Source organism: Aspergillus terreus, genomic scaffold (genome assembly GCF_000149615.1).
Source record: "Aspergillus terreus NIH2624 scaffold_10 genomic scaffold, whole genome shotgun sequence".
Lineage (NCBI taxonomy): Eukaryota > Fungi > Ascomycota > Eurotiomycetes > Eurotiales > Aspergillaceae > Aspergillus > Aspergillus terreus.
The window spans coordinates 1,470,315-1,485,919 of NT_165933.1; the positions used below are offsets into that span (position 1 = coordinate 1,470,315).

At 49.8% G+C, this 15,605-nt stretch overlaps 7 protein-coding genes across 7 annotated transcripts; 2 read left to right on the forward strand and 5 right to left on the reverse strand.

The window, feature by feature from the left end:
- Nucleotides 1–203: 203 nt before the first annotated feature.
- On the reverse strand, nucleotides 204–2,041 carry ATEG_07365 (uncharacterized protein; the record flags this gene model as incomplete). The annotated part of the gene is made up of 2 exons (XM_001210051.1): nucleotides 204–396; nucleotides 450–2,041. 2 exons carry the CDS (start codon nucleotides 2,039–2,041, stop codon nucleotides 204–206), a joined length of 1,785 nt encoding a protein of 594 aa, XP_001210051.1.
- Nucleotides 2,042–2,937: 896 nt separating this feature from the next.
- Nucleotides 2,938–3,493, reverse strand: ATEG_07366 (uncharacterized protein; the record flags this gene model as incomplete). The annotated part of the gene is made up of 2 exons (XM_001210052.1): nucleotides 2,938–3,258; nucleotides 3,410–3,493. The coding sequence occupies 2 exons, from the start codon at nucleotides 3,491–3,493 to the stop codon at nucleotides 2,938–2,940; spliced, it is 405 nt and encodes a 134-aa protein (XP_001210052.1).
- Nucleotides 3,494–5,882: 2,389 nt separating this feature from the next.
- ATEG_07367 (uncharacterized protein) lies at nucleotides 5,883–6,595 on the forward strand (the record flags this gene model as incomplete). Its single annotated transcript, XM_001210053.1, has 2 exons — nucleotides 5,883–6,409; nucleotides 6,535–6,595. 2 exons carry the CDS (start codon nucleotides 5,883–5,885, stop codon nucleotides 6,593–6,595), a joined length of 588 nt encoding a protein of 195 aa, XP_001210053.1.
- Nucleotides 6,596–7,304: 709 nt separating this feature from the next.
- ATEG_07368 (glycoside hydrolase family 18 protein) lies at nucleotides 7,305–8,670 on the reverse strand (the record flags this gene model as incomplete). Its single annotated transcript, XM_001210054.1, has 6 exons — nucleotides 7,305–7,327; nucleotides 7,404–8,171; nucleotides 8,204–8,285; nucleotides 8,316–8,359; nucleotides 8,431–8,496; nucleotides 8,568–8,670. 6 exons carry the CDS (start codon nucleotides 8,668–8,670, stop codon nucleotides 7,305–7,307), a joined length of 1,086 nt encoding a protein of 361 aa, XP_001210054.1.
- A 1,322-nt stretch (nucleotides 8,671–9,992) lies between these two features.
- On the reverse strand, nucleotides 9,993–11,446 carry ATEG_07369 (uncharacterized protein; the record flags this gene model as incomplete). The annotated part of the gene is made up of 2 exons (XM_001210055.1): nucleotides 9,993–10,702; nucleotides 10,765–11,446. 2 exons carry the CDS (start codon nucleotides 11,444–11,446, stop codon nucleotides 9,993–9,995), a joined length of 1,392 nt encoding a protein of 463 aa, XP_001210055.1.
- A 1,431-nt stretch (nucleotides 11,447–12,877) lies between these two features.
- Nucleotides 12,878–13,474, forward strand: ATEG_07370 (uncharacterized protein; the record flags this gene model as incomplete). Its single annotated transcript, XM_001210056.1, has 1 exon — nucleotides 12,878–13,474. One exon carries the CDS (start codon nucleotides 12,878–12,880, stop codon nucleotides 13,472–13,474), a length of 597 nt encoding a protein of 198 aa, XP_001210056.1.
- Nucleotides 13,475–14,185: 711 nt separating this feature from the next.
- ATEG_07371 (uncharacterized protein) lies at nucleotides 14,186–15,225 on the reverse strand (the record flags this gene model as incomplete). The annotated part of the gene is made up of 3 exons (XM_001210057.1): nucleotides 14,186–14,222; nucleotides 14,401–14,633; nucleotides 15,022–15,225. 3 exons carry the CDS (start codon nucleotides 15,223–15,225, stop codon nucleotides 14,186–14,188), a joined length of 474 nt encoding a protein of 157 aa, XP_001210057.1.
- Between the last annotated feature and the right edge of the window lie 380 nt (nucleotides 15,226–15,605).

A 15,605-nucleotide genomic window follows, 5' to 3' on the forward strand; every position in this document is an offset into this window, starting at 1 on the left:
GTCTCAGCGCTGGGCGTCGAATAGGTTTACTAAACGTGATCAGAGTAACTCCATGACATGGCCAAACGATAGCTTACCTGATGAACATATCCATTCCAGATTCCATGCAATTCTTGATGTTGCTATCTTCGGCAAAGGCAGTGAGGGCGACGATTGGTGCAGAATAGCCTATTTGACGAATTAGGCGGGTACTCTGAATACCATCAAGGTTTGGCATCTAAACTGATTAGCTTGCTGGTCGTATATGCCAGAGATGAAACCTGGATGCAAACCTGAATGTCCATGAAGATCAAGTCGAACGCTTTGCCCTCTTCCATATTAGCCCGAACTGTGTCATAGGCCTCTTGTCCATCCTTCACCACGGTGACATCGTATACATCTTCCAAAGCAAGCATACTACAACTGTTAGTCTTTATAACCAGGTCGACCAGCTCGTGAGGGCAACTCACCGAAGGACGACCTGCTGATTTACTTTATTATCCTCCGCGACCAAGACGCGGACCCTCTTTCCCCCCTTTACCTGCTGGAGTCCATCGGATGATTTTGCCGTTACCGGAGGCGAGGAACTCTCCGGAGTTCCTGTTGCAAAAAACGGCTGACTCAGTCCAACGAGTCGTGGCTGCATGTCCTTGCTAACACGAGGTTCGCCCTGCATGGATTCATGGTCCGAGGATGTGCGAGCAATGCTGGAAAATTCCTCGAGAGATAAAACACTTGGAGTCCGCGATCCGTGCATACTGGAGCTGTGGGTGCTGGGTGCCGCTTCCTTGATGAAAAGCAGTGGCAATTTTACGGTAAACAGTGCCCCCTTTCCTTCCTCGCTATTGAGGAGGATGAGGCCACCCATGAGTCGGCTTAGCTGCGCGCAGATACTCAGACCCAGACCAGTACCACCGTATTTTCGATTCAGGCCCAGGTCTCCCTGTACGAAGGGGTCAAAGACGCGTCGCTGCAGCGGTTTCGGAATTCCTGGTCCGTTATCCTCGACCTCGAACTGGAATATGAATGTCTGGGATGTCGGCAATGCGGGTGGCTGCGAACCCTGCTCTGAGTCCGGTGCAGGGTCGGCGTTTCCTGGGAATGATGCATTGGGTACTTGACTCGTATCATGATCCTCATCTCTGCCGAGAACTACGAATCCCTCCGGCCTTGAGGTGGTTTCCTCAACGCATCCGATACGGACCTCCACCTTCCCATTCTCCGGGGTGAACTTGAGACTGTTGCTCACGAGGTTGATCAGGATCTGCAGAATGCGATGTTGATCCCCGAAGAGAACCATGTTTCTGACTCGGCTGGTCCTCGCCGGGTCCAGGACCGAGGGCTCGCCATTAGTGCCTCCATCTCGGCAGAGACTGGAGTGGTGTCGTAGGCTTGGTCCCGGTACGAATCTGACGCTAAAATCGATGTTCTTCTCGTTCACCTGGTTCTGGAACAGAAAGAGAAGCTGCGACCGGATGTCGGAGATTTTGAATTCTTTCTCTTCTAGCTGAATCGCCTGCTCGATTTGGTTTTTACTGAAGGTCAACAGATCGTTCAACAGATGCAGGAGCAGATCACCCGATTTGTAAACCACCTGGAGGGACTTCTTGATACTTTCCACATTATCCTCGCCCATGCACACGGCGCACATACCAAGAATGCCATTCAGCGGCGTCTTCAGTTCGTGGGAGATATTCGCGATGAACAGGGTCTTGCTCTCATTGGCCGCCTCCGCGGCGGATTTGGCCTTTTCGAGTTCGCGTGTTCGTTCTGCCACTCGCTCCTCCAGCCGGTTGTACTGGATCGCCAGCTCATCCGACATCTCGTTGAAGGTGCTGGTGAGCTCCGTCAACTCGTCGGTGATGCAGTACTTGCGCTCCTTAACACGGCTAGGGATGCGAAACGGTTTCGGCCCCCCGGGGCGGGGGACGCTGTGGGTGCTTTCGAATCGCTGCAGCGGACGCCGGAGGTATTGCACCCAAGACGAGTCCGAGCGGGACTCAACAGGCCGTGCCGTCCCATCGCTGTACGGTCCCTTCTCCTGGAACCCGGTGGAGGGCATTGGGCCCAGATTGGGTTCAATAGACTTCCTGGCGGCCTCCCGGAGTCGGCGGATGGGCGCGACCGCCCAGTGGGCCAAGAGAGGGACGACCAGGACGATCAGCCCCCACGGTCCCAAAGACGCAGGCGAGAATGATGGTGCGGAGTCTGGTCACCGGTGCAAAGGCTTCGCTGTGCGATTGCTCGACCAACAGGATCCACTGCACCAGGGAGCTTTTGGGCCGGATGGCGCTGACGGCCACGTCGACGTTCTCTTCGTCTCTGGTGGAAAGACGACTGATCGAGTTGTTCTCCTTCTCGTGGGGCTGAAGCATGACATCCAATGCGATCGAGTATCGCGAGAGAGGGAACGAGGTTCCCACCGCCGCTCGGGAGCCTTTACCGTGTTGGTTCGGCAGCGGTGTCGGCTCGAAGATGTATCTAACCTGGGACTCGGCCAGCGCGCTTTGGTTCGACGTCGAGGAGGTGGTGGTCGATTGGGCGGAGGTGAGAAATCGATTGTCAGCTCGCGAAGGCCCCAGCAGGAGCACTTGGCCGGTGTTGCCCAGCCCATCGCGAGAGGTCACGGCGCTCTGGAGACTTTCTCCGCTCGCGACGAGCCTAGGCACGTCAGTCACTGAACTCACTTGACTCAGGGATCGGGGCAATACGCACGTCATATAGCCCAGAATGTCGGTATCCGACGTGTTATTGACGATCGGCAAGGTGAGGGAGATGAGAGAAAAGGAGGCATTGATGACCATAGGGCCGAGGAGTAGGCTGGAGGTGGGTCCTAAGGCATACTCAGGAAAGGCGTGCACCTGCACTGGGCTATTTGGGCCGGACGCCTGGGTGTAGGTAATGTTGGGAAACAGCATCGGGGGGTATACATTTTTTCCCAGGGTGATGGAACTGCCATTAGAGGCCGTGTAGGGGAGCGTGATGGTCGGGATGGTGTCGCTCGTGACACTCAGCAGATTGGCCTGTCCGTGGTCCCCGTTTCGCGAATAGATCACGGCTTGGTAGGTGCTCAAGTATCCGCGGGTGCCCAGGGCGGATTGTAGGTCGGTGATGGCCCTGTCCCAGTTGGTGGTGGATGTATTGCCTTGGTAGTAGCGCTGCAGAGCCGCCTGGATGAGTAGTCGAGTCGAGATCGTTTTGCAGTTGACTTCCAGCAGTTCCAGGCTGGAAGCGATCTGACTGGCTTTGACCGTTGCCGCGAGTTCCAGGCCCCGAGATCTGCGAGGGGTTAGCCCGGAGTCTTTATAGCGGTCGGTTTGGTTCCGCGGCGATCGTATACTCAATATCTATGATGAAATCGTAGGTCGTCATCCACTAGGCGAGCTTAGTGATCGTCCATGCGTCCATGACCGGGGAAGGGAAGACTCACTGTTGCAATGGAGAGGACGACCAGGCCCAAGACCGCGGTCACCAACACCAGAAGCCCAAACTGCAAGGCAATGGGGATGCGCATGGGGGCGAGGGGTCGCCGGGGAAGCGATCAGCACGGCACGGACAGTCAAGGCATCTATGCAAAAGGGGGTGGAGAGGAGGCAGAGAGAGAGAGAGAAGATGGAAGATTGCATAGATGTCCGAGAGGAAGACATAACCAGTAACTACTAGTAATTTCTCTGCTGGCATCTGGCTGTTCCCGCGGCGGACGTCTAGACCTATCAGCAGCCGAGGCCACCTCCCTGGCAACTGACGGGGGGGATGCGCCCTGATTTGACAGTCTGCCGCCACGGGGGGTCTAGGCCCAGCAGAACCGGTTTTCTGCCCTGGCTGGCCGGAAAGAATAGCCGACGCGACCCCATCATTTCCTAAGAATAACATTGAACACTAAACCCTTTCCGGACTCAGACCATATGCATGCAATTTCGGTGCTTCTGACGTAGGTGGGAACACCGTGACGAGCCAGGATGCTCCACTACTGGGCCTCTCTGACAACCGGATTATTTGGATCATTGTTCAACGAATCCATCCCCTGGGAAGATATCCCGCTTGAGGGTATTCGAATGTCCAGATCAGACACTGCTTGCAAAAAAACCAAATCTCGCTTGGGGATTTTAATCTGTAGCTGCTCATATAAAGACGATACTGCATAATATAAAATACTTCAGTTGATTCAGCAAGCTTGCACGAGACCATTGAGCTTTGGTTCTCACCTGGCTAGGAAAGAACAGAGCTGCTTAAGCCCTATCTTATCCTCTACGATAACCTCCAGGAGCTTAACGGGGCAACTTCGCATGAAATGCACGATTACTTTAACGACTGGGTTGTAATACAGCTGCCCGGCGTCGTCAGCACGCCGAAAGTACTGCATCAACTAATGGAAGAGCATAAACAACATCCCTAATTTCGACCCGAATACCCTCTCGGAGCGCGGCTCAATTTTGCTTTGTCTATTAACAATATCTGTTTGGAATCTTTGGGCTATATGCACCTGCTCGTGATGAAGATCCTATAAGCAATAGGGTCATTTGAGCTCTGAGAAGAGAAAATACGTAATTCATCCTAATTCGCACGATGGGGCAACTAAGGATGAGGAAGAGGATGTTGTATGGATATATACCTAATATCTGTTGTTGACTACGTTGAGATGTATGACCGGCTGGAGTGGGCTTACAATGGTGTCTGGCATGATACCTATTCTCGGCCTCCACAGATGATAGGTAACTATGATCATCAGGAAGTTCTGCCAAGTTTCTGGCGGAAATAACTGTATACAACTCTACGCTGCTATATAATGTGAACTTGAATGGATTGAAGTGGCGGCATCATTACTTAGTATTGCACATACATTGTGTAAAGACACTTCCCTGTGCCAGACATGATCAAGAAACTGTTGATACACATTAGGTAAGGATTACTAGCCCGAGTCTCAACAAGCACGGTATATATATACAGTAATGAGGGTGTAAGTTTCACACGCTGACCGTGCGACTGACAGCATACGGCAATATAAATACGAAAACCCCCCTGCAGAAGTTCTGTCATCTCGACACGCCGTAGGTGCAGGCTTTCTAGGAAATGGCTGTAGCGTGTTTTGGGCATGATGAGCGGGATTATATGAGGAGCTGCCAGGAATCGACGGTACTCTGACATTGCCAAACGTTTGTAAATTGCACTGTTAGTTATAATCGAATGTTAGCCGGAACCAAATGCTTCTGCCATTCAACAAATAACCTCAACTTTGCTGCCAGGCAGTTATGCAGATCAAAGCGCCAGGCACACTAAACACTGAGACGGGCCTGGGTCGGCTCGGGCCGATGGTTGAACCAACTCCATGGGCGCGTCTGATCCAATAATTTCAGGTTGGCGTGATGATCCCTTACTGAACAGTCACTTGATTAAGGGATATTTGGAGGTTTTTAGACTAAAAGGAGCCTCAGATAAAGCGGAATGAGATGTATTATCGTACGCATGCCATCCAGGACCACGATCAGCCAGGAAATCTTTACCCACTGAGTTGCTATCTCATAGTAGACGAATAAACTCTATCTGGTACGCCTTGAGCGTGGGAATGGATATTCTGTTCCCCTGAAGTGATCTTCGAGTTATCATGAGAGCTAGAGCCCTTGAAGCAGGCAAGCTCTTCCTAATAATTGGAGCTAAATGCATGAAAGTGATACTACCTATGATGGATACTCTACGTCACAAGCGGGGTGGCATATGTCAAAAAAGAAAGGGCCGATGCAATGTACGACATCTTTAATCAGCTGTGATGTCTCCGCACCCTGGAAAAATGTATAATTTCTCTTCTTTTTCCTCAGCCCTACTGCGAGTAATCGGAGTTGTATGATTCTCCCTGGTGATATACCGTTTGCGCAATCTTTATTAATATCCTCCATCTATTCTCAACAATGGCATATCCAATTTGCCGGGATGGGCCCCATGTCACAAAAGCCCAGGACGAAGAAATATTGAACCACTTTCTTAGTTCTATCCCGTTCCAGAGAACGTGGAGTCCGGATCCTTCAATTGAAGAGATTGTTCGATCCCACTGTCTTCGCCATGGCTTTGATACAGCAAAGACATATCAAATTGCTAAACACGGCGCCGCGGCTGCGCAATGGTTCTACCCGAAACACCCAAAGGAGGTGCAAATAGCCATCGGACTATTCAAAGCATTTTTCTTCACGGTCGACGACTTTGGAGACAAAATCCTTCATGAGGTGCGCAATTTTCGGCGGGCAATAGTGGCTAGAGCAGAGCAACCCCCGGTTCTTCAATCCTTTGCAGAACTCTTACCCACTTTCGATCAATATTATGATGCGTTTTCGGCTGATAAAATATTCACTGGCCTTATTGACTTCATGGACTCTTGTGCCATGGAATTCGAAACCTCGGGGAAGTTCAAAGCGTTAGACACATCTCCGAACTTCCCACGGTACTTTCGATTCAAGACTGGACTGGCGGAACCATATGTTTATTTTATCTTCTGCAGGGCAGCATTCTCCCATGAGGAGCTGCCATTATTTGTTCAAGCAGTACCGGATCTGATGGACTTCTCAGCGGATGTCAACGACCTTCTTTCCTTCTACAAGGAATCAATTGTCTCGAACGAGCGAAATAATGCTGTCTTCCACCAAGCAGATATTGGCAAGGGAGATATTGTTAGTGTTTTGCATAAACTTGTGGCAAGGGCAAAGGTCTCTGTTGACAGAATTCGCACAACACTTGCTGGCAACCCAGCCCTCTTGTCATATACAGAGGCATACCTCTATGGTTTTATTGGGTTCCATGTGAGTCAGTCCAGATACAGGCTTTATGAGCTGGATATTCCTGCCTTGAAGGGGATGGGCGAACAATTCAATCCTGGAGCAGAAGTTACACAGGAATGCTCTTGTCACGGCAGTCAAGCAGCGGAGAACTTCCAATAGACTCAACTGATTCTGGAAAGGAACAAATGTAGTTTGAGACAGAATGTTAAAGTATGCTATTTGATAACAGGGGAGAGATTTGAATTTCCATCCCTGAGTTATAGGGGGACCTAATATATATAAGTAATCTGTTAACAATGCCGTATATAGGCCTTCTAGACAACTGATTAAGCTAGAAGTAAAATAGGAAAAATCAAGAAGATGAGATAGATTACTCTCACAGAAAATGTACAGAAGACTGGTTAGACTAACGGCGGTTGAGAGCGACAAAGCCTTAGCTACACGAACACCGTCCTCACTGGCAAGAAGACCAGTACTGGCCAACAAAAACGCACTTATATGGCGACTGGCACTGGGTAGGACCAGTATACCCGATGCCACCACATTGACCCCACTGCGCAACTAGGCCTCCGCTCGAAGTCGGACTGGAGCTTGAAGTTGTTGTGGTCATCGTTGTAGGCACATTTGTAGTCGTAGTCTGAGAAGAGCTTGAAGATGTACCTGTAGTTGTAGTCGTAACCGGAGAGATAGTGACAGCGAGGTCACTGACAACCTGGTCAAGGAAACCGCTGTTGGCATAAAGCTGCGACATGTCCCACATCATGACTCCTCCAAAGTTGGTATATTGCTTTGAATAAGCAATCGCTGCCTGAAGCTGGGACCCACTTGCATAGCCAGAGCCAGCAGCGCCCGCATTGGCTGGAATGCCCAAAAAGACCTTGACGTTGGGATTTGGGCTGGTCTTGGCCCATTTATCCCACACATCGAAATTGAAGGCATTCTGGGTGGCCGAACCGGCCTGGAAGTTGGTGGTTTGGCACCAATTATTATAGAACTGCACCATCACCAGGTCAAATGGGACAGCGTTGAGTGTTGCACCGTTGGCAGCGTCGGGAAACACACACTGGGGGGCAGCAGACAGGTAGTACTTTTTGCCACCAGCGGCATCCATCAGGCTGCGAAGCTTTGCGCCGAATGCTGGGAGATTATTGGTTGTTGCCTCGAAGTCGAAATCAAAACCATCAACGACAGCGTCGCCAAAGGGACGGTCAACTTGTGCATTCGTTGAAGGGCCAAACATGTTCCACACTGCCTGTGCCGCGTTTTGAGCCTCGGTGGTGGACGACCATCCTCCCTGGGTATAGGTGGCACCCCCGAGTGACAGTAGGATCGTCTTGCCATAGGTCTTTTGGCATGTCTTGATGTCATTGCTACATGGAGCAGCGATTAGTGAGGGCATGAATGGTGATGAGGGGTGGCCCACGCAATCTGGGTGCAGTTTAGTAGATTGACATTATCACTAAATGCGGTGCAGTTGTCTCCAGCGTTGGCGAAGTTTGTGATAGGAGGAGTAATGCCGTTCATGAAGGCAAGAGGGATAATCTGGGAGATAGTGTCATTCAACGAGCTTACAACGCACCCCATGGGCGTGATCAGACTCACGTTGATTTCAGTATCTGATACGAAAGGTATATCGCTGTTTTAGCCGCCGAGTTTGAATACTACCATTGTCATTGTGAAAACCTACTCGAGCAGTAATAGGCGAGATTGCGCTGCACAAAAGCGCCGGTGCCTTGGCCATACGAGTTTTGTCCTGATTGTGCAGCATATTAGCTCCGCCTCTTGTTGTGGATTCCCACGTTAATGTCAATCATGGATGCTTACCCCAGTATACAGCGATGTTTGAGGACGAACTTGAATCGAATGCAGCACTGACAAAGGGGACCAGGGCCAACGCCAGGCCTAGCATGTTCAGTCTGAAGGGCATTTCGAAGAATAGGGCTGTTCAACGACTGAAGATAGGTAGATATCTCTTTGGTGGTGAAGGTTGGTGGATTCTGACCAAACGCCAGACTGGGAGGGTTTCCAACACTCCATTTATATGCTCGGGGCCAGCGATTGATTTCAACAGCGATGAGTGATGTCGGAAGGAGATGATTCCCTCCGGCTCTTAGCAGAGTAACCTGGCATGCACCCAAGTCGGAGGCTCACATTCTGGAAACTGTAACCTTGGCTCGCACGTTATTCCCCTCTCTAATCTTGCTTAGTTGCTGCCGGCCTCCGCGCGACGTAGTAGACAAGTATCCCGTAACATGCTCGACCGTTCAGCTGCCAGACGATGTCACTCGGCCTAACACCATGCAACGCTTCTATGCTATCCACCACGATAGAAATCGATCACTAGCTCAACCGCGACAAATAAGTGGTCAGGGGCAACGTCCAGAGCAGTGACTGCCGGGAGATTAGGGCATTGATTCTGCAGGCATTAAATCATCGGACCAACCAGAGCTCCGGATTTGCATGCAACAGTGCAGTGGATCTTATCTCCAGTGTGACATCTGGATGGAACTCTGTGGCTGAAGAAGTCAGGGGAACGCCGGCGCTTTATTCAGTCACAGTAATGTCACCAATCAGACGTCGACCTAACTATCTAGATATTGCATGACGTAGTTGAATGTGATTGCAGACAGGGTACTCGATTCTACCTATTGTTCTCATGTAAAGAAAGCTTCGCAAACCAGCCGGGGCCGGATCACTCGTCCCAAAGCAACATGGCTTCCCGCTCGACCCCATCTTCATTTTCCCCGCCCACGTTGTGAGGGTTGCACCAGAACGGCGGACAATATATTTGTGGACACGAGGCACTTTACCCTCCGTGCCACATGGCCTTCTTTTCTGATGAAGATATAGTATTGATCTGTGCCGAGCTGATACCCAGGGCTCGTGACGTGTCAAAGGTGCATCTATGAGATTTTAATCTTAATGTCTTCCCAAGTGATCACACGCGCCCTCATCGGTAGAAGTTGGTGGAGGGGGCCTTGAGTTCCATATAGCTCGAGTCACAAAGCTGAAGGGAGTCCTGAGATCTACTGTAACCGCAGAATATACGAGCGAAGCGACACATGTGGTTGATTCCAGAAAAGACAGGGTCTCAGTCCACCCGTTGGTGTGCACTGGACTCTCGCATTGATTTTGTCCCAACAAGGATCATGTGAAGGGGAATCTGCTTGAACCACCCACCTTTCTCAAGGACACAGAATCTATTTGTGTGCAGAAATCCTCCGAGATGTATATACATTACCAATGAGCCTAAATGGAACTGCGTCTGAAATTAGGATCCGCCTCAAGCCCAGTGGTGGACTTTCTGTCCAACAAAGACCGAGCAGAAGCGTTGAACCATCGATTGGACTCTCCGCCTTCCTTCGCAGGCATCCCAATCTCGATTCGCTTATCCTCGATCTCTTTCATGTGTTTTTGGGCTTGTTCTCCGATTTCATCCATATACTCATTGGCCGTAATGCGTAGGTCGCACTTAGCTTCTTCGAAGTGTTCATCAAGCTCCGCTTCCTTCGTTTTGTATTCGTTTTCTATCTGGTCGCTCACGGCAGTACTGACCACCTCGTCGACATGTGGTATGATGCGGTGCTCCATCATCTCTTCAACATATCGTTCGAGGCGGTCAATTATCTCCTTCTCGGCAAAGCTGGTTTTCTCAAACTCCGATGGCAACTCGCAGTCTACGTGGTCTAGTGTGGCCAGTAGATGTTGGTGTCCAGATCGAACTAATAGTTCACGAACCAGATCACTGGAAAGACCACGGAGCTCATTCTCGAGTCGCGCTAGAGTTCCACGCTTCGAGCAAGGAGAGAAAGCACGCGTAAAGTAAGTTGGGCGAATTGAGGCCGTCGACAGGGAGGGACTACTCTGGGTATTCGCTTCGGTCGGAGAGCCTATCGGTGAAGGGGTTGCAAGGAGCAGTCGTTTTCGTCTTTCGTCGATGGGTGACCTTGACCGAGATTCTGAATACTACTAATGAGCTACCGAATGATAAAGCACCTAAGACGATAAAATAAGAAGATACCTGTGCACCGTTTCCCAACCACTTGCTCAGACACGACATTCCCATAATATCGGGGTGGCTCCTCCTCGTAGGGGGGTGGCTTGGGGGACAGACTGAAGACACGCCAGTCTTTCTCGACTACGCGATGACGAGAGTGGTCAAGAGACTCCGACCGAAGGCACTTTGCTCGCAGGGCTGAGGTAAAGATTTCCAGCCACCCCAGTTGATCCTTAGCAAACTGTCGTTTCGAGAAGTGTAGACAGAAGGACGTAGAACGACAGATCTTCGCGAAGGACTGGAATTCCAAATCTCCCGGCGTGGCTGGCGTTAAAGTCTCCGTCTCAGATGGACAAAGAACAATGCCAGTCAGATTGAGTTTCAGAGTCAGTGTTAAGACTTCCGACTTTTTCTTAGGCTGCGCTGGATGGGCTTCAACCACGTGAGACGGAAGGAAGTCATCGTTGCTATTCCATTTCAATGCAGATTCTTCAATTTTTTCTGGGGGAACAATCAGTTTCAGCACCTGTAGTTCGGGGCTGGCGTTAGCGAGATCTGCCTTAATTGAAAGGGTGATGGATCCTTGTTTCGTGGCTTCCTTATGGGCCATACGAAGGTGAGCAACACAATGAGCATCAAAATTGGGTGTAGAGACAACGACTTCCTTCTCCAACTTCCAGGGCGGGTTCCCCGAGGTGGTGGCCATTGTGTTGCTGCAACATTCGCTGTCCTAAAGATGAGAACCCTCGATGAATCGAGTCGCCCTCCCACCCGGGCTTTGAAGCAGAAATGAGCAGCCCTGACTCGCGTAAAGATGGGTGTTGCTGAAGATAATAATAATAAGAGGATGAGAGTAAAGTGGTATGAGCTCTTGCGGCCTGGTCACGAGTACGTGCCCAAACCGAAGTCAACAAGTGACATCGGAGAGTCCTATGGATTCACAGGAATGGCAGGACTGGTGGCGAGAACAGCAAAGAGCAAATACTTCTTTACGCAAATGGGATAGGGACGGAGAAGAAGAAATTGCCAGAGGAGCAGAGGAGAGGGGGAAGGGAAGAAGGAGGGAAGGGGGAGGCTGGGGTTGCCGCAACTCTTAGTCAGATCACGTGATTCGACGCTGATGGATTGGGTAGGATCTGCAAATGAACCGCCATCGTGCGGTCCCAGTCTGGTCATTTTGACCTCTCTAATAACATCCATAGTACAGAAAGGCTACAGATTCTGCATCCCACTTTGATATAGACGATCGAAAATTCTCTTCTTCAATGCCGTGTTTTGTTGATTTTTGAGAGAGGTGCTTCTCCGTTCCTTCATCGCATGCCTATGCTGTCGTATGTGTACCTGCCAGTCTAGAAGGTTGGCCTAACTGCAAATACCTATATCTATCTGTTGTCTGGGGTCTAGATCTAGGTCTCCTCACCTGCATCCACACCGCTAATGATCCTTGTCAAGTCAAGCTCGTATTTGGACCCAGTGGATGTTGCGATAGGTCATCCGCTCGCTTATATACGAGGACAGCACCAATCTCTTGCATCCTAGGACGTCCAACGAGACCGTCACTGGTGCATTTCGAACCATGCTAATACCAGCTTAGGGGCTAAGCCAGAGCCTTAATCGCCTCAATGATAGGGATATTATCATAGGACCGAGGATTCAGAACGTACGATGATTGCGGCCGATTCGATGCTTTTTGTACCTATTTAATACGTTCTTACGGATCTAGCTTGGAGCTGTATAGGACATGGCAGTCTGACAGCGCAGATTAGGCAACCGAGTCGAATCATATCATCCGAGACAAGTCGAACTCTATAGCTCGTGCATGCCACAATGTCTGGTTTTCCGTCGATTATAGAAATCGCTCTGGATCTGGTTGGCTCTCCCACAAGCCATCAGCTTCAATGCATGCTGTGTCACGCCACGACCAATATTGGACCCGCTCCATTGGTGTTGACTCAAATGTGTCGAGTTAACCTACCCAAGGTTACTGGAGGATCACCCAGCTGCACGTTAAGTACCGACGCCCATCGCATAAGACATAAATAGCCGTCTTCGTCCGGTGTTTGGCTACGTACAGAAGCTCAATATCTGAAATCAACACCCTGGCGATCCAACGAAATCACTACTTACCTCGACCATAATGTTCCATTCTGTTCTTCTTTTCAGCCTCCTTCTAGCCTCGGCAACCGCGTCGCCCACCCCTACGTATGACCTCGCCCCTCGAGCCTGTGGCACTCTAGGCCCATCCGTGATCGATGTGCTGAGAGTCTCAACTCCCGACAATGCCTCTCCTGGCCAGCAATTCACCGTCAGCCGCGCCGGTTACCCACCATATAACACACAAATCTCTGCCCTGACCTTCAACTACATCCCTGCCAGTGCTACAGGTTGCATGCTGGAGATCGACATCCCGGCCCTCGCTCAAGCAAACCAAATCGCCGAAGGAGCCACTCAGGTTGACATCTGGACTACTGATCCCTGGGACTATTACTCGCTGCCTACGTACAACAAGCCTCCCAAAAAGAGGGAGATGGTAGGCACGTACATTTTCCCAACGCAACCGACGAGCGCGGAGACTAAGACTATTATTGCTTCGAATACCTGCTCGGATACCATGAGCTTTCTGGTGGAACTGAGCGGATGGCAGACTCAGAGTGGCAGTGTTTCCTTTTATAACACTCTGGGTGGAAAGCAGGGGATTGTGCCTATTGGATTCAGGATGGTCTTTAATTGTTGATCTGAGGCATGTATTCTGTTGGGGCAAGACCTGGACCATGAACTAATAAATTCGAGGTGAATAGCAGTAGACCTATGAGGAGCGAGGGTTCATACAGAGCAATATGACTGTGGGCTAACGCTTAGCCGGTGGCTAGAACTAGTCAAGTAGGCGAGGTGCTTTGCCTAGAATGTTCTGTGCCTGTCAGCGGTCCAGTCAATAGGAGGTGATGGGATTCTGTTAAATGGATGCAAGATATCGACAGTGGTCAATCGATATAAAGTGGAACTATGTGCGTCTATCTTGTACAACCGTCCTCTGTTGCTCGTACTGCGTGGGGGCAGCTATCTGTATCTGACGGGTCGCCTACAGTACATACATACAATATATAATCCTGAATATCTGTTGATACTTGAATTGATTAGTCTAGGAGACTCCACCAAATAACTGCATGTTAATCTACCTACTTTGTGACGGAGTCAAAAAAGGTAATCATTAATCTAAAGAAATATATCTAGAATACTAATTCTAGTGCCCGGCAGGAAGCCGTGCAATCAATAGTACGTTATACTAAATTGTCTGTCTTTTTAAGCTTTGAGAGAATAGATGTCGTAAACTATTTATAAAACATACCGAGAATGTAGCCAACGATTTTTTAAATATTCCTACACTGTTACTAAAAGTTTTATAAGATAATATAGATAAAGATATCTAGATACTGCGTTTTTATATCTAATAGCCTGTCTTAGCACAGAATATTATTAGAGGCCTACAGAAAATACTAGTATTAAGACTATGGATGACTACTAGATGACTATGTATAGATATCGTGGGGAGCACCTGCAAAAGGCTGCCCAGTGTTCATTTAAAGTTCTCTCAAATCGCCAAATCGAAAGCGCAGAAATTTCGCAGAGTCCCGCGACTTAGGGGTCCAGGAAAGTACATACATGAGTGCACGATAACCAAGAGGGGCTTTTTCAACGCCCGGAGCCTCTGCCAGACGAACCGATTCCACCAAGTTTAAAGCAGGATCAATGTGCTCTAGAGTCTCCGGATGGTCGACAGCCCAATAAAACTCGACGCCCAGGTCGATGATAGACTCTATTGGTTTCCGCCTATTCAGAGCCCGTAAGGCAGTAGGAGTTATACATTCAAAAAGTATTTCTCCCACCCGGAAATTCTAACAGAGACTCTTTAAGAGTTTTATCACCTTGTCCCAGGCAGATAGCACAGCAATCCCTCTATCACGATAAGAACAGGGCCGTCAGAGGAGATGCTGTGCATCCAAGACTCATCGAGTACATCAACACCTAGAAGAAAGTATTTTCGATCGGCAGAAGGTGCACTCTGGACCTTTCTGCGGAGCTCGATGACCTCAGGAAGATCAATGTCGAACCAGCGAGTGTTTTCGCCCTATCTCACACGGTCCATCCGCCTATCAAGCCCGCACGTCAGGTACAGAACGGTGGTGTCAGGGTTACATTGGAGGAAGTCAGAAGTCCATCCGTCAAAGTGGCTCGTTCGAAGAGCGATGCTGCCGATCTGGGTAGGTGTTATAGCCAACTGACCGGAATCGAAGTCCAGCCGTTCCAGAACATCCTTGGCGATGGATCATGGAGAACAGGTTGAGCGGCAGTGGAGTCACGGGCTCGGGCGACAAGTGTGGTCAGGAGGGTCTTTGCAACACTGTTGGGGTTAGATTCTGCTTTCCTCGTCGCACTGGTAGCCTCGGCATCATTTGAATGGTTGTCTTCTGGCAGGTCTGTATCCATAGTTGCTGGACTCGGGTCAGCAACTCAAGCCGACAATGGAAACGAGATGCCTCTCTGATATCCAAATAATGGCTATATGATATACACTAGTATAATGTAGAAGAGGTGACCACTGTGTCGGTTGGCTCGATATAGGAGAAGGGCTGGTTGCAGATTGATACGGTTTTAAAGTGGGTGGCTTAGCGCAAGTAGGTAAGCGGGCACCACGAGTCTTAGTTAACTAAATATACCAAAATGGATATTTCATTTCTTGTTCACGCTTACATAGAAAGACCCATCCCTGTCCGTCCCATAACAAGCTTGAATTACTTACTTCACTAGCAGTCCGCGCAGCCCTGATACGACCCACGATCTGACGCTACACATTGATGGCCGGCGAG